The sequence below is a fragment of the Gigantopelta aegis genome, chromosome 6 (assembly GCF_016097555.1).
Source record: "Gigantopelta aegis isolate Gae_Host chromosome 6, Gae_host_genome, whole genome shotgun sequence".
Classification (NCBI taxonomy): Eukaryota; Metazoa; Mollusca; class Gastropoda; order Neomphalida; family Peltospiridae; genus Gigantopelta; species Gigantopelta aegis.
The window spans coordinates 14,937,715-14,960,722 of NC_054704.1; the positions used below are offsets into that span (position 1 = coordinate 14,937,715).

Genomic DNA, 23,008 nt, shown 5'->3' on the forward strand with positions numbered 1-23,008 from the left:
ATGGGCTCTCGCTGCACCATTTCTTGCACACACGCCTGACCAGATGCCTTTAAATATATTATATCTAATAAACAGTGTGCCATGTGTCCAAATGACGACACTAGACAACAAATACGTCTGTAGTTTAAAACGTGTTTTGGTGTAGTTAAATATTCCATTCCGAGGTACTTATTATCCTAATTACCCAAGCGACACGTTCGGACCGTAGCTTGTTGCAAATCTAATTTACTTTCTCCAACTTGGGAAATGTCACCTGGAATTTTTAACCCTGGCATCGGCATATACACTGGCGCACTGTTATGTTGTTATTTGTTGCCCCAAATGGGCTATTACTCGTTGCAGCCAGTGCACTACGACTGGTATATCAAAGATCATGGTATGTGCTATCCTGTCTGTGGGATCTCTTGCTAATAATGGAAAAATGTGGCAGGTTTCCTCCCTAAGACTCTATATATGTCAGAATTACCAAATGTTTGACATCCAATGATCGATGAGTAATAAATCAATGTGCTCTAGTGGTGTCGTTACAAAAGCACATACCACGGCATTTGTCAAATTATTGTGCACTGGTTGTAACGAGAAAACCCCAAACAGCTGAATAGATCCACCGAGGTGGTTCGATCCTCCCACGCAAGCACCTCAAGCAAGCACTCAACCAACTGAGCTAAATCCCGCCCCTATATTGGCAAATGCATACATTTATGCCATGAACTGAAAGTACATGTACCGCGTGTGTCATAATTGTTTATTATTTATTTATTTATTTATTTATTATTATTATTCTTTTTTTTTATCTCACTGTCCCCTTTCCTTTTACATCTTTGAATTCCATCTCATTTGTTCCCTATCTGGCAACTCCTCCTATCTTTCAACTTCTTTCACTGTTCACCTCCACATCCCAGTCCTTGTCTCTTAAACCGCGACAGGTGATTGTCTCTTGTGGCTATCCGTGCCACACACCTGTCATTCCCCATCAGCTTTTAGCTGTGGATTTAGTCTGACCACTTGGGGAGTGTTCAGTAGTTAGTTCTAGTATTGTTAAGAGGCACTTGCAACCACATACTCTGCTCCCTTACTTCCGGCGGCCGTTAGTAAGTGTCGTTGGTCAGACAAGCTTTATTAGCGGTTGAGGACGAGGATGTCATGTGGGTGCAGGGAAATACACAGAGACTGCATCCGTGGAGGACGTTGAGACAGGTAGGCGATGGTGTGGACAGCTCAGACGACAGCGTTGGAGGAAACTGACAGAAAGGGTCGAAACAGACTGAAATCGTAGGAGAAATTAGAAAGTTTGTTTTTTATATTAAGATAATAAGAATGGTAGGCAGATGGTGATAGATGAGAAAGATGAATGAAAGTGTGAGCCAGCTTTGGCGGGGTTTGAACCACTATCGTCAGCTTGAATATCCAGCAGCTTATCCATTAGATCACGGAGATCACTGGGTTATTTTGTTATAATACAATATATTTTGTTATTATACTAGCACATAATCACATTATTCATACATATGGAATAAAGTCATTCCCCATTATAGCCCCTTTTCTTTAGGTCATTATTCAATAAATGATATCAGTCCTTTAGTCATATATGTGTTAGCTGTCTGATCAAATACTGGTTTGACAGATTGTCTGTAACATATAAAAGCCATGTAAAATCCGCCAAATGGTAAAAACAGAATAACAATTTAAATGTCGTGGTATCATTTATTATTTTTAATACATTGGTTCAAAAGTGAAATAACACAACACAGGGTTAACCACCTTGCTTGTCACAAAATACTGAATATTCAGAACAAGGCAGCCAGATGGAATATTAATGGTACTGAAACTGTTTTGTACATTCACCGTAGCCAGAGGAGGAGGGAAGAGGGGGATGGAGGAACTGTCCCCCCAATCACACCACGCCCCCCCCCCCCCACTACCTTATATATTTTTCTTTCGCCCCACAGCATAACTCATAGACAATGTGGTGGCCCCATTCATAAATCCCCGATTTGGGTGGTCCCCCCAATGTAAAATCCTGGCTAGTCCAGTGTTTACATCCCTTTCTGAGTAAAGAAGTCACCCAGTCTCATCACTTCTTCGTTACAATGTCTAGGACTACACGATTTGTCGTGGACACCAATAATAACCAAAGTATTAGTCTTGCACACGGAACAGCCGCCCATTTCAGATTTGGCAAAAATCCCATGCCTGCCATCCGCAAGCCGAACCTTGTAGTGACAGCCGTTTACCGTCACGCCATACCTGTAGGCTGCTTCTTGGTACTGTATTCCGAGAAGAATTTGTTGGAACTCGCTGTCCTGTATGTTGAAACCAACACTTCCAGCAAGCATGATACCAGTCTCGCTATCCAGAATTGCAGCTTGGGTCATTTGTCCAGAGGCAATAAGAAAGTCAGAAACATAGTCATCCCAGATCTTGGTTACATATTCCGCTCTTAACGAATCCAACACTTTACAATGCTCCATTTCTTGTTCCCGGCTTGCCGTTAAAGTACAACTTCCCAAAGCAGATTTTTCAGTTTCGCATTTCTCAGGACTGTTCAGATTTTGTTCATAAACGTTGTCTTCTGTAGATTTATTGGTCGTTTCTTGATTTCTGTTCTTGTTTGCATTTTTAGTAATAGTGTCCAAAACAGCATCGAGTGGGTGATCTAGATAATCAGTTGGCTGACAGCCACTGTCGTTCATCAAGCACGCATCCTTTTCATTCTGCATACCGTTTGCTATTTGTTCATCTCCAGAAAGAACAACATATTCATCTTTTTGTTCAAATGATTCCTTTTTCTTGTTCGCTAATTTGTTAGAATCTTTTGTCAGAGTTTCGTCATCTTTCGACTCTCCTTGAGGATCTGTATCTTCAGTTGGAAAGCCACAGGCTGGTTTATAATCTTCACTAATACATACGTGATTAGCATTCTCAATTCCATTGATGTACTCTTCATCACACGTCTCACTCTGTGATCGAACTTGTCTTTCCTTGTGTAACTTAGCGCTCAAATTTTCAAACTCTTCACATTGTTTCCTATCGAAAATCACAGGCTGGATCCTATGGATGATTTTCACATTTATTTCAAACGGGTTACTTTCATTTTCCAATGAACATGGCGGCACCTCGACAGCTGACATTTTTTTCTTCGTTTTGACAGTTGTTCACGAAAGAGAGCGAGCACGCCAGCATGTTATTCAAACTTTGGTATCCCGGTAACAGATCATTGAACAATTTATTACCTGCGCGCTATAAACTGGTGTCGATATCGACCACAAGGTGAAAGAAGTATGTGACATGCTTACAACAAAAGAACACTGCTTGAACGAATCCAAGTGAACGTATTTTCGTCAAGCCTTTATACTCCAGTGCTTATATCAAATAATGCTTCTGTACAGACGACCGCCAAATGTTATACATAAGCTTATGGGTTTATTATCATGTTTTATCAGCTATACAAGCATGTGTGAATATTCTGAATATGTATTTCTAAACGCTTTGACTAAACTATTTGACATTCGTATTTGTGTCAGCTAAACAAACCAAAACAATTTCTGATATTGTTCCTAATGCTTATAGGGTTAATACTGAATAGAGTTTAATATTATATTAAGTTACCGTCATGGGTATTTCCAATGTTGTCATTCGATACATACATTAGCATATTATTAAGTTTTCATTGCAGTGTGCATTTTTAAATATTACTTGGTAATGTCTAGCCTGCGATTTGCACTTGTTACTTTTGGTATATCAACCATTTGTTAGAATGTTGTAAATATGACTCCTGCATTTCTAATCAAACAAATGTGTACCGTATTTTAAATCTTACAAAACCATGATCCGAAGTTATTGTATACACAACAAAACACAAATAACATATTATAATGTCGGATGTTGTTATTAATATTCATGGTACTTGTGACTGTGGCTGAAACGAAGTACTAGTATTTAAAAATAACAAAAACAATTAAAACAAAAAACTCTAAATTTAAATAATACACATGTCAACCTGCATTTAATCACCTAATAAAAATATGGCAAGCCATTTCTCTATTATATTTTTTATTAATTTTTAAAAGAATAATTATTTTAATAACGACAAAGGAATGGTGGAGTAATGTTTTCAAGTACGTTTTACATAATCATTGCTGTGTGTAATATCCAGCCAACATGTATAGTCAAATCTGTCAAAGCTGTCATCACGCCATCTAGTGTACATGCAATACATGCTAACATGCATTAAGTAGCTACCTTTCTTAAGGGGCTACGTTTTGGTGCATTTTTCCCTTTTGTTGGTTACTAAATTAAGGTTTCAGTATTAATAATGTATATTCAAACGGTTTTGTTGGTGATTACTACACGTATCTATATATAACTGTTTAATACTTGTGTATATTATTACCATGTAGGTTTATATACATGGTGTTGCTTGTCATTTCATTAATAAGTTACACTAGTATTCTTGCCAGTAATCATATGCTCAGTATAATATGTCCCTGTCTATGGGATAAAGAAATGATTAGTGATATAAGATTACAAAGAGTATTTTGTGACAATGGTTTTACAACGCGTACCTAATTTCCATCTACCTGTATATTTAATCTTTGATTACTACCTGAAAGGGCGGCATCTAGCTCAGAGTTCTCGCTTGGTATGCAGGATCGAACCTCCTTGGAAAACACATTGTCTGATTGTTTTTCCTGTTCCAACCAGTATCGTGGTATGTGCTCTCCTGTATGTGCTTTTAAAATATTCCTTGCTGCTAATGGAAAAAGGCAGCGGGTTTCCAAATGTTTGACATTCAGTAGCCGATTATTAATATATCAATATGCTCTAGTGGTATCGTTAAACAATATAAACTTTATCTTTTACCACCCGAAGCACCGGCTTCGGTGACGCAGTGTTTGGATCACAGGGTCGTAACTCATTGGCTGACCCACTGGGTTTTCTCCCGTTCTAGCCAGTGCCTCACGACTACCGGTAATATATTAAATCCCGTGGTATGTGCTGGCCTGTCGGCGAGAAAGTGCGTATAAACATTTCTGGTTGTTAATGAGCAAATATAGCAGATTTCACCAAAAGACTATGTGTCAGAATTAAAACATTTATGACACTCAAACTGCTAATGGAAAAATGTAGCAGGTTTCGTCAGAAGACTACGTGTCAAAATTACCAAATGTTTGACTACGAGAAAGTGCATATAAAAGATTTCTAGCTGCTAACGGGAAAATATAGCAGAATTTCTCTGAAGACTATGTGTCAATTTTACCAAATCCAGTAACTTTTAATTAATTAATCTATGTACTCTAGGGGTGTCGTTAAATAAAATAAAAATTTCAGTCTTTGATTACGCCTCCAACTTTAAATTATAAGCTTGTACGTCCTGGATTCGCACTTCACCGAATACCATCATAAATTACCTCAAAGCTACATGTTTAATCTCGGCTCCTCCTCCTATAATGTATGTATATACACATATATTCAGTGTCAACTGGCATGACTCGGTGGTGTCGTGGTTAAGCCATCGGATATAATTAAGACTGGTAAGTATTGGGTTCACAGCCCGATAGGGACTCTCACCCAGAGCGAGTTTTAACGACTCAATGGTAAGTATAAGGCCACTACACTGACTTCTCTCTCACTAATCACTAACAACTAACCACTAACCCACTGTCCTTAACAGACAGTCCAACTAGCTGAGAACCTTAATTGGATATGAGCATGAAGATAGCTTGAAATGCATGAATGAAAATTGACATGATTCAAATCCACGTATGATTAGCAAATAGCGTTTGACAGACTGCAGTCTCCAAATCAGGACCACTGGGTAATTTTAATAGAAATTATTGCTCATTTAACTATAGCCAAAGACGGAAAACAATAACATGTTTTATTACTGAAAGTAAAAACAGAAGCTGTCAATACAAATAAGCACAATTTTATTCGTAGTGCTATTTTTGTGTGTGTGTGTGTGTGTGTGTGTGTGTGTGTGTGTTAATTTGTTGTCCTTGTCAACCCTTTTAATGTATTTATTTATATGTAATGCATCATTAGATTTCTTGTAACCAACATAACTCGAAGAATGGCGCGTCATGAGAAGAAGTCTAGATCGAGTGACCTATTCTAAATACTTAAATATTAAAACAATATAGTCGATATTGCAGCTTTAAGAAATAAGAGCTCTGGCTAAACAACAGCTTAATTAACGGGCACTCTTACCTTTCTGCTACTAAATGCCGCAAGGCTTTTTTCGCACGTCACAGATGTCGCATATCGAAGTCTTAAGACAGTGCAAGCAAAAGATGGAGACACTTAGCGTGTTTCTGTGCAGTACTGACCACGAGCTGTCATCAAGCACCGTCAAACAGTACTGCCCAGGAGAATTCTCGCCGGATGACTTGAGTTCATGGCAATTATGCTTTTGCGTAGGTTGCGGTTGCTAGTCACGATGTATTTTGTTCCTACATAAATAATCAACTTTGATGTTGACAGAAATATGGTTTCGCACTCTTGTAATTGTTTGCTACGTACCTTTCTAATGACCTTTGTGCACACTGTGCAGTAGTTACACTAATATGATGATATATGGTGATGGTTATGATAACGATGACAATAATAATGATGATGATGATGATGATGATGAGGATGAAAAGAATCATGATAACGACACCTTGTTTAACCAGGGGCTACCAGCTTCGGTGATGTCGTGGTTAAGCCATCGGGCATAAGGCTGTTAGGTACTGGGTTCGCAGCCCGATACCGGCTCCCACCCAGAGCGAGTTTTAACGACCACTACATCCTCTTCTCTCTCACTAACCACTTACAATTAATAACTAACCCACTGTCCTGGACAAACAACCCAGATAGATGAGGTGTGTGCCCAGGATAGCGTGCTTGAACCTTAATTGGATATAAGCACGGAAATAGTTGAAATGAAATGAATAACCAGCGGCTACTAGCATAGTTGTATGACAACAACAAAAATAATGTTTATATTATGAAATCACAGAACACTATTAGATCAAATGATAATTACGTTACCCACATACAATAAATGTGACAAATCTTGTTTTAGAAAAGAAATCCACTGTTACAGATAAGTAGCCTACTCTTTTGTTTAGCATTAATTAATATGAATATTTATATGCACCTTTTCAGGATTGCACATACTGGAATCATTGAAATAATGGTGTAAAACCTAGAGGAAAACTCAATCCATCTATTGAGGGGAGATCGATCTGCAAACCTCAGACGGGCGCTTTTAGTATACAAGACCAATCACTCTACAAGCCCGTAGTAACCGGGGAACTGTACCGCCACGCGAAGACGACAATGTTTATTTTGTTGTCCGATTCTATATAAATAAAATAAAAAATTGGCCTGTACCCACCCCCAACCCTACTATGTACATAGTGTGCCCCTTCATTAGAGACTGCCCCTTCCCCTTCACTTCAGATATCGTTCCTATGGTCATGCGCTATTGCCAAATGTACTTTTCGCATTGTTGGTTAATAGAAAAGACACGCTTGTATTTCGTTTACCATAACCATTTGCATGTGGAGCCCATATCGCAAGTGTCGAATAGCTTTATACTTCGTCTACAATGTACTTGAGCAGTCGCAATTCAATTTGTAATCAATCGTCAAATGCTATTCACAACGAAGTCGATTCGACATTGCTGTTTATAGTGCTAGAGGTCTAATTCACAAAGCTCTCCTAAACAACAACGCATCGTTTTTGCATGTCCTTTTTTTTTGCATTGGACTGAGAGATCGCAAAGTAGCGAGAGTTTAGTGAATAAGGCCCCTGCTTTTAAATATGAGCAGAAATAATGTGTCAACTATTCCACAGCTATATGGGCTTAAATATTAAACTGAAAAACATAAACGGATGAAAGTCAGTAGATCACATGGAAATTAAATGAAATTGAAAAACAAATAACTTTTTTTTAAATTCGTATATCTTCTATAAAGTTTTAAATTGTAAACTGACATTAAAATAAAGCCACTAAAACTGATTACAAAGAAACAAATTTAATAGATATTAAAATAAACAATAAAATATGTAATAACTTAGTTTATCTATCATACTAGTATGTATATGCATGGAACATTAATGTAATATAAATCCATGAAAAAATCTCATTAAATATCCTATTCAGACCTTTCTGGCGAGGACATGTTTAAAGGAATCACAGGGGACATAGATACAAACAATGGCAAAGGAAGGACTGACGAAGACAAGTTTAATGGAATCACAGGGGACATAAATATAAATAATGACAAAGGAAGGCTGCGTGCTACTTATAGTAGATATGCTCAACATTCATTATAGGACATTTTTAAAGGCGCAAAAACTAGTTTCAGTCCGTAAAAATAGACACTAAATTTAGTTAATCTACAAACCTGCAACACACATTTGGATATGGTTATAACAGAGAGAAGCTAAAGTCTGTGATGTTTAAACAGGGAAATACCGTCAAAAATAACTAGAGCGTGCCTCATTAACCATTACTTCTTAGACGAACGTGCTTTTTAAAAACTAAGATATGTCACTTTAAAAAACTGTTTCTGTCATTTTAACATCAGGTTCTGAAGGATATTTCATTCATTTATAACAATACTAGGCTGATTTGGTAAATATCATTTGAATTCTTGTTCTTGTTTATTTTAAAGTATGTTCATGAAAACATAAATACCTATCTGAATTGTATTTACATTACAACATTTGTTTTCAGCAATACATGTATACCATGTAAACTGGCAACAGTTGCAGTTAAGCTAGTTGTTTTAATTTGCAAAGATGAAACATTAGATAATGCTTCCTAAATCTGATACACGTCCAGTTTGATCTTTATTTCCAAACAAATGAAGTCTCTACTCGCCGTACTCGGTTGAAAAAGTATAACACAATAAAAAAGAAGTCTTGTCTATATCAATCCCAATGCCGATGACTTCATAGATGTATGTCTCACTCGTCGTCGATGGTACTTTCAACCAAATGACTTGACAACATTCACGTGTATCTGTTTCATTGTACAATCATAATTTTCTAAAACGTACACATGCGTTTATTCCATAACACAAACCTATAATCAAATGTTATACAGTGTACCTCATATAAGAACCGTATATAAACCACACTTCTCTATTCATATATCCCAAATTAATCTATTTACTTCTTTATATAAAGGTCACATATAAAAGACCACTTCCCAGGCTCTTCTGTTGCATTAATATCCCTTATTTCTCAGAAATTATCCCACTAGTTTCACCAAGCTTTGGCACTGTTCAGCTGCAATTGTGTTACTGTGCGTAGCAATATTAACACACTTTATAAAGTGTACCTTATATAACATCCATCTACAAATAATACTTCAGATGTATCTTTTGTATCCAGATGCCTCAAATTCATCTATTTATCTCTATACAAAGATCACCTTCTTACAAATACCAACTTTTGTAATCTCCTAGGATGTCTTATATGACGTGTTCTACTGTAGCATCAATATCCCTTATTTCTCAGGAATTCTCCCACTCTTTCCACAACGCTTTGGCACTGAGCAGCAGCAATTGTCTTACTGTGAGTAGCAATAATGACACATGTTTGACACTTAAACAGGACACATCCAGTCCCAGTGGAGTCCTCTTGTCCCACTATAACTCTGCTGTCAGAATGGGTAACGGAGTATTTAGTGTGAGCAATGTATAACCCATTCTGTCGAAGTCTTTCTCCCCCATCTTGAAAACCATTTACGATTTCCACAGCTTCTTCTGGCAGAACCTGGAATTCTGGACTTGTGGCCCATCGTTTCCCATCCTTAACGTCGTGTAGAGCTGCATCAGTGACGTATCCCCGTTCTAGCAGCTTCAGAATATAGTCTCCCCATGTAGACATTATTAAATGTTGGTATTATTTCCCAGCGCATTTATTCGTTGGTATAAGAGTATTCAAATAGAAAAGCAATACAGCAGCAAGCCTGTACACGTGCAGCCAAGTGATAAATGAAAGGTAGAAAGTGAGGGGGGACAACTCAAGTGTTATATCAACATAGTTTAAGTGCCCAATGCATTAGATAGAGTCTCGTCTCTTGAGTGCACGGGCAAAGGTGACGGATGTTTGTATTTCCACGTTAGGCCAAGTAATACACATAATGCTTTTGTAAGGCAATTTTCTTACACACCCGTTGGTGAGAACATTATGCGTTATTTTTGGTTACACATGGTTGTTAGCACATGCACGTGTGTTAACAATTTCAAGATTTACGACTGGATGCTCCTAGGTGATGACCAGATCACCAATGCCATAAAACCACTAAAAAACTACACGATGGAAATCGATTAAAACTGTGACGTATAGTTAACCTGATATTAATGTGTCTGTGACGCGTAAGTCAGCTACAAGTGCAACGGCTGTAAATATAGTCGAAAAAGATGTTAAAATTTGCTTAAAACCTGGTTTTTGAGGATATGTGAGAAATAGAATAATACATTCGTGTACGTTAGATACCATTTATCTCACAACTCGTTTAAAACGTATGAAACTCGCTACATTTTAAAACAACTAGTTGTGAGATAAAATCTAACGGTCACTCATGTATTATCCTCTAGTTATTAATTTATAGCGAAGAACCAATAATTGGTGGACGCTGCCTAATAAGCGAGTAGGGTTAGGGGAGGGGGCAGGTACATATTATTATTTTTACGGGTATTTGTGTGTGTGTGTGTGTGTGTGTGTGTGTGCGTGCGCGCGCATTATTTTACTTCCGACGCCTAAATATTTGCGTAAGCATACGAGACAGTGAGGCTGGGGCAAAACCTCAAATTCGGGCAAAAATGTATAGAGATATAGGGCAATATATGCTAACGAGAGAGCCTTTTACCATGTATTTCCATCATTCTACCTTCAGAATTAGTTGTAATCCATGTAAAAGTGCGTAATGACTTGTTTGCAACTCTATATAGCTGTTTGGCAGTAATGCTAATATAAATAAATGTTATTATCCAGATTCGGGCATTTTTATCTAATTTGGGCAAAAACCAACCTGCCCCCAACCCCTACAGAAATGGGAGCCCGTACGCCTACGTGAACATGAACGACAAAAAGGCCCATAGGAACGATGTATGAATGAAGGGGAAGGAGGGGAGTCACAGGCACATTTATTTAGGCTTATATATATAGAACTTGCCTGTCATTCCACTTTTATGAAATGAGTGAACAGTTTTGGTAAATGACGAGCAAAAGAGAGTCAGATACCAACATTGTTCACATGTTCACAAGTTTTATAAAAATGGTATGACAGGCAAGCGAGTTTAGTATTTTATTTATTACAAACCAACTGCAAACAAGCTGCAATGCAGATGTAAGCAGATGTCGAGACCCCCTACACATTATTTTTCTATGAATTGGGTCAGCAAGTGATCTACGTCACGCTCACGTCACGCCAATATTACACTAGTTAGATATTGAGTGATTGTTATGACAGAGCAATATCTTACACTGGTGTGCAATAAATAATAATATTATATACTAGTAGTAGGACAAAAAAAAAGTAAATGTTTTAGGTCTCACGTGCAGGAACACAGCCCGCACCCCCAGCGGTTCTGTAGCCCAAAACAATAACCACGTTCCAAATCATATTTCTGAATGAGGTACATTTTGACAAAGTTATGACATTTGTTTAAATATTTTTAAGCACACTGGAGTTTTGAAAGAAAGAAATGATTTATTTAACGACGCACTTAACACATTTTATTTACGGTTATATGGCGTCAGACATATGGTTAAGGACCACACATATTTTGAGAGGAAACCCGCTGTAGCCACTACATGGGCTACTCTTTCCGATTAGCAGCAAGGGATCTTTTATTTGCACTTCCCACAGGCAGGATAGCACAAACCATGGCCTTTGTTGAACCAGTTATGGATCACTGGTCGGTGCAAGTGGTTTACACCTACCCATTTAGCCTTGCGGAGCACTCACTCAGGGTTTGGAGTCGATATCTGGATTAAAAATCCCACGCCTCGACTGGGATCCGAACACAGTACCTACCAGCCTGTAGACCGATGGCCTAACCATGACGCCACCGAGGCCGGTACTGGAGTTTTGAAGATAAATAGTTGTTAATGATCGAATCTCTTGAAAATTCACAATTCTTTCATCACGCTCGCTTTTGTAGCAAGCTTAAGCTAAATACACCAATGAGTGCTGAGTAAAATGTAATGACACGATTTTTATATGCATTATATTTACATATAATATTTGCCAATTATAACCGAAATAGAAATATATTAAAACAATTCCGAAAAAGATCATATAATGATATATTGTATCGGAATTCAATTTCTGGATCAATGAATAAAGATCATTTTTTCTGTATCGGTGGCAGTAAATTTGATGGTCATATCAACGACCCAATTTGTTTTTTCTTTCTATGTCTGCGTGATTCTTCGAACTGCTACTGCACAAGAACATGACATAAAATGTACATATCTTTTTAATAAATGAAACAAATTAAGGGCAATAACCATTGTCAAACCACAGATATAGCTTGTACAGAGTTGTCGCTCTTAAAAGGTATCCTAAGTTATTTTTTTGTCTGATTATATTTAAACATATATACAATTATCATTTCAAATATAGTTTTAAAAATATTTCACCTATCACCTGTTAACCCTGCATTACCTTAGTTTGTTTTTGTGCTTTTGTAATGTTTAGAACTGGCCTTGAGTTTATTTGACAGAAACTAATGGTTAGTTCTTGACCAATCTAATTAAAATTATCTCCACTATTACATGTGGATCTAACCAGCCAGTTGGAGCTCATGTCCACCAATCAAAACCTTACTTGCAGAATCCTGCCAGTGATTTAAAAATAATTTGAAAACATTCCGAATTATCCTGAGGGTATACATGTTTCGTGTGAATTACGAATGCCTTAAAACATGTTTTATTTTATAAAATAAATAATTTGTAATGTAAAACTGAAGACTGGTTTAGTGGGGTTTTTTTTTTTAATATAAATAAATAAATAATTTTTAATGTAAAATTGAAGACTGATAACCCACCCCGTACGTAGTGGTATGGTTCGCTGTACTGCGGCCACTAAAATAGACTCGCCTGATATTTTTAGAATTTGTATGCTCCCAAATAACGTTATAAAAGGCGAAGTGTGATTGGTCAATATTTAAATTATTATTTACAGACGAAATGTTACCTGGACATTGGGGACTACGCAGTGTTGTTAGCAATCCGATTAAAATTAGTTCTACTTGTCTAAATAAGGCATTTGTAATTCACATGAAACATATCGTATACCCTCAGGATAATTCGGAATGTTTTCAAATTATTTTTAAATAACTGGCAGGATTCTGCAAGTAAGGTTTTGATTAGTGGACATGAGCTCCAACTGGCTGGTGTTAGATCCACATGTAATAGTGGAGATAATTTTAATTAGATTGGTTCTTGACTCGGTATAAATATGGACATTTACTTCAACAGTTGGCCTAGGAAAAGATGGACCCTCTGCACCCATTCTCTGATTAGGTTTTATTTCTATCACAACCTAAGCAACCATGACTGGTGTATCAAATACCACCATATTTTATTTTATTTTAATGTATATTATGAATGATATATCAAAGGTTGTGGTATGTACTGGCATCTGTGGGAAAGTGCATATAAAAGATCTCTTGCTACTATGGAAAACACTGCAGGTTTTCTCTAAGAATATATGTCAGAATTATCATTTAATGTTTGATATCTAGTAGCCAATGAACTACAAGGTGTCCTTTAATAAATCAATGTGTTCTAATGGTGTAGTTAAACATAACAAACTTTCACAGGTGCTCTACCACTGAACTACACCTTGTCCTTTAATAAATCAATGTGTTCTAGTGGTGTAGTGAAACACAACAAACTTTCACAGTTGCTCTACCACTGAACTACACCTTGTCCTTTAATAAATCAATGTGTTATAATGGTGTAGTTAAACACAACAAACTTTCACAGGTGCTCTACCACTGAACTACACCTTGTCCTTTAATAAATCAATGTGTTCTAGTGGTGTAGTGAAACACAACAAACTTTCACAGGTGCTCTACCACTGAACTACACCTTGTCCTTTAATAAATCAATGTGTTCTAGTGGTGTAGTGAAACACAACAAACTTTCACAGGTGCTCTACCACTGAACTACACCTTGTCCTTTAATAAATCAATGTGTTCTAGTGGTGTAGTGAAACACAACAAACTTTCACAGGTGCTCTACCACTGAACTACACCTTGTCCTTTAATAAATCAATGTGTTCTAATGGTGTAGTGAAACACAACAAACTTTCACAGGTGCTCTACCACTGAACTACACCTTGTCCTTTAATAAATCAATGTGTTCTAGTGGTGTAGTTAAACACAACAAACTTTCACAGGTGCTCTACCACTGAACTACACCTTGTCCTTTAATAAATCAATGTGTTCTAATGGTGTAGTGAAACACAACAAACTTTCACAGGTGCTCTACCACTGAACTACACCTTGTCCTTTAATAAATCAATGTGTTCTAGTGGTGTAGTTAAACACAACAAACTTTCACAGGTGCTCTACCACTGAACTACACCTTGTCCTTTAATAAATCAATGTGTTCTAGTGGTGTAGTGAAACACAACAAACTTTCACAGGTGCTCTACCACTGAACTACACAGTCTGTAAATGGAGGAAAACTCAAATTCATGAAACAAAATGTCACAAGCTGTTTCAAGGAAATTAATCTTTATTTCAAGACAGATAAATATAAAAAAAACATATTTACAAAAGTGAAATGAATTTATTTACACCTGTTGGTACATACACATAGTTTCCCATTTGTCTAGTTGGAATACATTTTAGAAAATTAAGAATAATGACCCATTAAATAGACAAAATCTAAATTTTTCAAATGTTTTCTCCCAAAATATTACTTAATAAACTAGAACAAATAATATTGACTATAACATTTTTTAAAATCTATGCACTGAAAATTAACTGTTCATAGACAGCTTAATAATTAAAATATTATTCTATTTCTATAAATGAATAAATTACATTAATAACAGGCACTGAATTAATAATTTGTGGATTAAGAACTCTTCTAAGCTGAAATGAATAGATGTATACTAGAACTAATTATATTTTTGAAAACAAAATATAATAAAATCCAATAAAAAGTGCATAGGAAAATCTAACTACAATTATAAAAATGAAACACATTATTTAATCTAACTAACTATCAAGTACATATATCACAATAATAAAACATATGGATATCTTTGTACATCTCTACTTTTATTGACAGTTTATTACTAAAATCAAAGTACAGTTACAATGTAAGTGATATAGTTGACAATATTACATGCATACATATTCAGATACAGTTAAAAACAAACAGCTATTTCATGTGAAGACTCTTTGGAATGGTTTAAGAAATTTAAATTTGTGGAAACAGTAATTCTGTAGTTAAGAATACAAATAAGGTAAATCATTCTTCATCACTGGAAATTTGAAAATTATGTCTATATTTACTATTTACCAAATTAATACTCTTGCTAACATAAAATATTCGAGAAAGCAATTATAAAAACTAGTGCAAATAATCTGTATTCTGTGAATTGTGTCAAGCTTGGGATATCAACAGAACACATTAAAGAAACCAGTGTGAATAATGCCGTTGACAAATCTAACAACTGATAACACAGTTGACTACATACACAGACAAATATAAATTACTACAAAGAACAATTCACCTAGAATGGCTGAAATGTGCACAAACTGAACTGTTCCTGTTAGAGCACATTAAAAAGGAAGACGGTTATGCTGTTTGCTATTTATGTCCAAGGTTACTCTGGGTTATATTGAATTAGGCGAAGTGGTGCATCCAAAGCAAGGTAATCCTAAAAATAAAAATAAATTCTTACAGTTTGTAACAAGCATAAAATATAGCTTTCAGGTAAATATAAGTTTCACAGTGATTAACTTAAAACCAAAGTGTCTGTGTATGTGTGTGTGTGCATGCATGTGTTATGATTTTGTCTATACCCAGACCTGTCAACCCTCCTGGATTCAGCAGGAGTCTCCTGGTATTTGATCAAATCTCCTGACAGCCTGTGCAGGAGACAATTTCTCCTGTTAAATGACATTTTTGTAGGCATAAAAAAAAAATCGATCCCCTTTTGCCAAAATAACATAAAGGAAGTAGCTGTGACAGATCTGAAGTGCCAGACTCTGGCCCAGAGTTGACAGCAATACACACAATGTTAAAATCACATGTCACAGCAAGACAAAGAAAAGATCAATTAGCTATATAAGCATACTTGTGTCAGTTAATTTTGTATGTTTGTGCAGTTGGTAACAAGGATATACTTCAATAGATTATTTTTTTTAACCATTAATAAATGTTGTGTTTGATATAAAGTTATCCACAGAAATGGGTATAATTCCGGTATATTTCACACAATGTCCGTAATGAGGTTTTACTTATGATTAATGGAAATACAATGTTTATTGCATCTTTATAATGATTTTAAATAAGTACCACGCCACTGTTCCTCATTATAGTAAAAACTGAATATTAATTTATAAGATTTATATAAATTTGTCTTGGGTATTTCAATTTGGGTACACTAGCCACAAATGATGATGTAACATAACCTGTAAGTGTAATGCTGTAAATGTACTAATTCATTTTTTAAATTTCTTGTTATGTTCTTAACATTTTTGGATAAAAGATATTTTTTTTTTAAATATTTATTAAATCATAACAATATTTAAACTTTAAAAAGAAATATATACACACATATTTTTTATTTGTTTTTAATTAATTAGTTTTATTTTTTTTAAAGCCAAGATCTACGGTTAACAAGTATATATGACATTATGTAGTGTTCATATAACTTATTGTAATAATGTTTACAACAACCTTGCGATTTTGGGTTGAAGAAAGGAATAAAAAAAGAAGAAGAACATTTAAAAGATGATATTTGCCAAATAGTTGTTTTTTAAAATCATAGTGACATTTGTATAGTTTTATTTTGAATCATGAACGCGAAATGATAAACATGAAAACATGAAACTTTTTTTTAATTTTTTTTATCACATCAGTGAAAAACCCCCACAAATTGTATATATTTTACATAATGGAATAAATAATATAAAAAATGAATAAAAGTTATGAATTTTAATTCCCATATATGTATAAAAAATACAAGTATTCTGTACTGTGTCCTGAAAATTAATGAAAGATGGCACCATTGAAGCGTTTGACAGCCTGAGCTAGCACATGTTTAGACAAAGAGAGTAATAACGTCATCACTGATTGGGTGAAATTTGACCTCTGCTGGCTCTAGAGATAACAGTACATGTAGCTGTTCTGCTTACTCCCACTTGTTAACAAAAAAGGTGGAAACCTTTTGTTAATTTTAAAATCCTTTATAATTATTGGATACACTACATTGAACAGTCGACAAAAAATACATTTATAGATTATTTCAGTATATTTTATGCTATTTCAAGCAGTTTGTATTGCACAAAAGCCTCTTGCTTCGGACTAGGACACTCGACCCGACAGAGCTCCGTACACAGGTGTTGATTGTAACCAGTTGCAAATTCTGGGTCCTTTGTTTTAATTGGAGTGTAATACCTTGATGGCTCTCTAAACCAAGAATGGTGCTATCATTAACGTCTGTTTAATCTCTTGACCGGCTCAGCAACGTTGACAAATGTCTAGCCTAGTGGCAGTCGATCGACACTACTGTAGGTCCGACTTCAGTGACTGGTGATATACTTAGGCAGACTTTAAAATCACAAACGTCTGAAATACCAGCCATATTGACCACTATTTATTGATTATTTTAAATCATGCACGAGATACCGATGTCTTGGCAGGCCGGTCCACTTGACGGATAAGAATTTGTTCCAATAATAGAAATGGACAGATACTTCGGACCGACAAGAATGACAAAAGTGGGACCGGCAAACGCACGTTTTTAAAAAATAATTTCGGTCTCAGTGATCGAGAATCGGTCGCAGACCGGGAAAAAAGGGCTTTTCCCCACCCCTGATACCAGTACAGGCACCAAAAACCTTTTACAGCTTCCATAAACAGAGGGATGTCTGGATGCACGCAAACACAGATGTTTACAGAACAATATTTCAAGGAAGAATCTATAAGTATTATACAGAAATATTGTTCAAATTATTTTGAGAGAGAAATATATTTTAATACACCATAAGATGGTTGCCCAAATTGTCGGTCCAAACAATTGACTGCAGCCTTCACTGAATATGAGCACACTAATTATTCATATTGTATCATATAAGAAGAATAGCTTTCTGTCTGGTATTTTTCTAATATACAATGACATCATACCTGCAGTGGGTCAAAATCTGTTAAACGTCCTGGTATCCTGTTATTGCTCCACCAGTTAGGAATATACTGAAAATATAATTAAGATTCACCAGTTAAGAATATAATGAACATATTATTCATATTCACCAGTTTAGAATATACTGAACATATTATACATATTCACCAGTTAAGAATATACTGAACATATTATTCATATTCACCAGTTAGGAATATACTGAGAATATTATTAATATTCACCAGTCGGGAAACTACTGAAAATATTATTAATATCATCCAGTTAGAAATACATTTGTATACTGAAAATATAATTAATATTCACCAGTTAGGAATATACTGAAAATATAATTAATATTCACCAGTCAGGAAAATACTGAAAATATAATTACTATTCACCACAGAAAAATACTAAAAATCTATTATCCACCGGTTAGGAATATATAATTAATAATTACTTATTAATGATATATTAAAAATTTAATTAATCACCAGTAAGTAATATACTGAAATCAAATATATAAACACCAGTTAGCAATATACTGATAACTAATTAATAATAAAGATTTTTTAAACAAATAAAGCAAAAGAAATATTTGTCTTGCTAAAAGTATTTTTAAAATATGTTTGAGCATTTAACATTATTTTTAGTTAACCTAGTAGTTTAATTTAACTACTTATTTTATCCTCTTTCTCTCTCTTCAAACTATAAAAATGTACAATCAGCATCTTTTCTATGTTTTATTTGTATTATTATAATATAATTTATGTTCAGTGTTATTTGTAACATAATGTCTCAGGGCCCCATCCCTGATATTAACAAGATTTTTAGGCTATTAAAAAAGATAATAATAATTAATAAAAAGTACTGATTTTTGTACAAATTACCATAAAATATAAGTAATTAATAAATACAACTTTACTTAAATTATCTACTTTTTAATGTGTTATTATATCTAACAGCTTAAAAACTAGCTATAATTAAGATTTTTTCAAGGTGTTCCCTGGATAAAATTATATGTTACTAAAGATTATGAAATCAGTGGTATCATTAAATTCCTCAAATTTTCAATAATTTTGTGTGTTAATCATTGACATTGTTTCATTCTGAAATTCAGGTTACATTAAGAATTTCATTAAATCCCTGAAATAAAAGACTCCCATAAATTATTCATCCAAAGCACTTACATTCCAAACAGAAAAGCTCCTGTCGCATGGCTTGCAGACTGATTTCCCTTGGCCATATCCGTCGTGTTCACAGCTGCACATCTGACACAGGGGGGGAGCTGCTGTTACTCCAACACGTGCAGCAAACTTGCGGAGGAAGTCTCGCTGTAGTCTGGTATTAGTGGAAGTCATGTGACTCGAGTCAAAGATGGAGCCGTTAGTAGCCAAGGCAAGTGAAGAACATTTGTCTGTGGGTAGAACTACTCCATTGTAGAGATCTGGATTTCGGTTATTTCGATTCTTGAAGAGTATGAACTGGCTTTTGTCCATACCTGCAACATACACATTCCTTTGGTTGTGAATTAAGGGAAAACAATTACTATTCATTTTGGCTGATTTTGTTCTGTCTAAAATTATGATATACATGTATTAAGAAACAATTGGTAAACTTGGCCTAATGAGCTTCTGTACTGACTTTTCTTCTCTTTTTTTTACCTTTATTAAATGCCTGTTTATGATACAAACACAAATCACACCATCACAATTAATGCAATGAACTGAAAAGTAACAACAAAGGTCTATGGGTGTGAATCATAAATAGTGCAATCACTGCATTATCTGGAATCAACATGGGTTAATTTTAGCAGTACAATTTCTAATTTTTCAGTTTTACCGAGACCTACATGTTGCTATACCTATATAAGAAACTATTTCCTCACTATGTTTACACTTACACTAAGTCTTATATTTTTATATTTCAGCTAATGGCTGATTATCTTATGATATGTGATGATATGTTCTGGACATAAATATTTCAGCTGCAGTGTAATTTTTATTTGATCCCAAATACAATGCCATTGTTATTAACTGTTCAGTTAGAGGTAAGGTTACTTTTAGACTTGGAAACAATATTCTGGAGTACTTTATGTTCTTGGATCTTGGATGTAACATGTGATGGAATATAATTCTAGGTGAACGAAATATACTATAACAACTACAGCTTAGGCATAACAAAGAGATTAACAGATTACTGTGAAATCGCTTTTGTTTGTGGTAGTCTAATTTTCATGTAATTCATGGACTAGTGCAGTCAAAGAATTTAACAACAGCACAAAAGTATAATACATGTATACATATAATACAACTTTATGATACTACCTTTTCAATCCATGAATTTAAGTACCCAGTCAAAACCATGAAGATTTAAACCCACAAAAATCAAGGAATTCACAGACCAGGACTGATTGGCTGATTGACTTACCAAAAACAACGTTGTTCCGAAGAGGTATGTCACTGCCTACTTCTATTTTGTAATTGCGGAGGACGTGCATGACGAACCCGTTGGACTTGAGTCTGTTCTCCATGTATGGGGAGATGACACTTGTCTCACACGCCAGAGCTGGGATGAAGATGATGATCTTGGACACCCCGGTTCTGAACGGCAGGTGAGTGGTGTATCTCAGGGCATCCATGGCGTTCCCTGCAACTCTGGAGGATGAATACTGGATGTCTTCAACTCCTTTCAGGAAGCTGACGGCTTTTCCGAATATCTGACCGTCAAAGGTGTGGACATGCTCTTTGACGAGCTGGTTTGGGCCACCGTATCCGACAAGACCAAACATGTTATCCCTGAGATCTGAGGAATAAAAATAAAATTATCGCATGTATTTGCATTATTGCATGTATCTAGTTTATAGAGAGTATGATTGGCATAGGCTGGCATGGTCTTTAGTGGAGAGAGCATTAATCCTCCCCCCAAAAAACAACAACAAAAAACAAAACCCTCATAGGAAAAAAAGTGGTCTTCTTCACTTCTGGAGAAAACATATTGTGCCCCAGGTATCTGCTAATTTCTGTTTTCACTGCCTCACTGTAGTTATATTACCGTATAAACTAATGTCTACTCCTTTTAAGATTCCAGGCAATTTTGTCCTACTAGACACATAACAGATATGATTGTGGAAGCACACTGGTATATAGATTAGTGGTTTAAAAAGACTGCTGTAGATAACATAACTCTTTTTTTTTCAAATCTGCAAGGTACATTATTAGTAGATACTTACTTAATGCAGTTAATGCATTGTTAACCTCCTGAACCAACTGGCCGAGGGTAATTGGAGTCCACATTTTAGTTTTCTTCTCCTCGTACACTATAACAACATCTGCAGAATGAGGGACTGGGTTCTTGCCTCCGACTTTGAGCTCAATATCCTTGTAGAACATTTCCTGATTAATTGTTGAGCAGCTCACTAGAATAGTCAGATATTGATCACTAGTTTTCCAGTGAAGTTCAGCAATTCAAACAGATTACATGTAAATATATTTCATTTCATTCATCCAGGATATGGATTAATGGTTAGTTATTATTGACTTTTAAATTTTTTCTACAATTAAATTACACATTGCTGACACTTCTTGCCTACATTAGCAATATTGGCAAATTTAGTGGGTTTCCGCTAGTCATGGTATTTGTAGGCCAGGGGTCTAATTCACTAAACTCTCGCAACTTTGCGATCTTGCAGTGCAATGTTAAAAGACTTGCAAAGAGGATGCTTTGTTGTCTAGCAGAGCTTAAGAGACCTTTGTGAATTAGGCCCCTGCATTTTAAGTAAAAAAACACATAAAAGTTATGTACTATGGAAACTGGGATGAAAAGCTTTGATGGATTATAGAAATATCTTACAGGAAGAAACTGTAAAAAAGTGTTTTAATTATGAAAGCCTTAATGGACTGTTAAATAACTTAATGGTAGATTAGATTACTAGTTTAGTCTAAGCATGTCTACGGTGTATTAATAGGACTATTTGATATGAAGCTATCTATAATATAACATGCCAGGCCTTTGATTTGCACCACTGATTGTATTTTTTGTACATCTGATGCCGTACTTCACAATGAGCTTTTTGCGCTCAGGTCCAGTCGACTACACACATCATTCTAAATATTGCATACTACAGAGTAATTCCATAAATACAACCTCAATGGACATCACTATATTGAAGTGAGCCCCGTAGAGTCTTGGCTAATGAGGGCTAGTTATCTACAAAGTGGTCATATTTTGGGGGAAAGCCCAGTGTAAGGTCACCACACCATACCTAAACTTTCCTGTGCAAATCTAGTGTTTACATAAAATGACAAACCATCTCAGCATGACTTACCACATTCAGTAGGTATCTGCACATAAACACCAGCTTGTCTACAAAGGTGATGATACTGTGTGGCTGCCAAACATTTTCCTTCTGAGAGGGTCAACCTTTCTATATAACCCAAGCATAGGTCAAAGAACTGACCAGGTTCAACCTAATAGAACAAAAACACAACATTAATTATCTATTTAAATGAAATTCTACTGAACAAATGAACAAAATACTTGAAAACCACAAATCTAAAATAGATGCTACAACATAGAAGTCTTAATAAAACAATTATAACCAGAGTTATAAAACAAATAAATACCTAA

The 23,008-nt window shown here is 35.4% G+C and overlaps 3 protein-coding genes across 3 annotated transcripts in view; all 3 read right to left on the minus strand.

Annotated features, from left to right (window-relative positions):
• Positions 1–1,690: 1,690 nt before the first annotated feature.
• LOC121376106 lies at positions 1,691–3,332 on the minus strand. The gene has a single exon (XM_041503900.1). The coding sequence runs from the start codon at positions 3,129–3,131 to the stop codon at positions 2,037–2,039; it is 1,095 nt and encodes a 364-aa protein (XP_041359834.1). The 5' UTR covers positions 3,132–3,332; the 3' UTR covers positions 1,691–2,036.
• Positions 3,333–8,831: 5,499 nt separating this feature from the next.
• Positions 8,832–9,969, minus strand: LOC121375983 (profilin-like). The gene has a single exon (XM_041503731.1). It carries the CDS (start codon positions 9,886–9,888, stop codon positions 9,496–9,498), a length of 393 nt encoding a protein of 130 aa, XP_041359665.1. The 5' UTR covers positions 9,889–9,969; the 3' UTR covers positions 8,832–9,495.
• A 4,770-nt stretch (positions 9,970–14,739) lies between these two features.
• LOC121376501 overlaps positions 14,740–23,008 on the minus strand; it is a 58,534-nt gene continuing 50,265 nt past the window's right edge. The window contains exons 32-37 of the mRNA XM_041504385.1: positions 22,707–22,848; positions 21,612–21,797; positions 20,810–21,184; positions 19,570–19,880; positions 18,388–18,453; positions 14,740–15,913 (exon numbers count right to left, since the gene is read on the minus strand). Of these exons, the coding sequence (XP_041360319.1) occupies positions 15,860–15,913; positions 18,388–18,453; positions 19,570–19,880; positions 20,810–21,184; positions 21,612–21,797; positions 22,707–22,848 (1,134 nt within the window). The 3' untranslated portion in view covers positions 14,740–15,859. The remainder of the gene's footprint in view (positions 15,914–18,387; positions 18,454–19,569; positions 19,881–20,809; positions 21,185–21,611; positions 21,798–22,706; positions 22,849–23,008) is intronic.

What these genes read in the sequence shown, in the direction of transcription:
- LOC121376106 (XM_041503900.1), bottom strand. Translation starts at nt 3,131, where the DNA reads ATGTCAGCTGTCGAGGTGCCGCCATGTTCATTGGAAAATGAAAGTAAC.
- LOC121375983 (XM_041503731.1), bottom strand. Translation starts at nt 9,888, where the DNA reads ATGTCTACATGGGGAGACTATATTCTGAAGCTGCTAGAACGGGGATAC.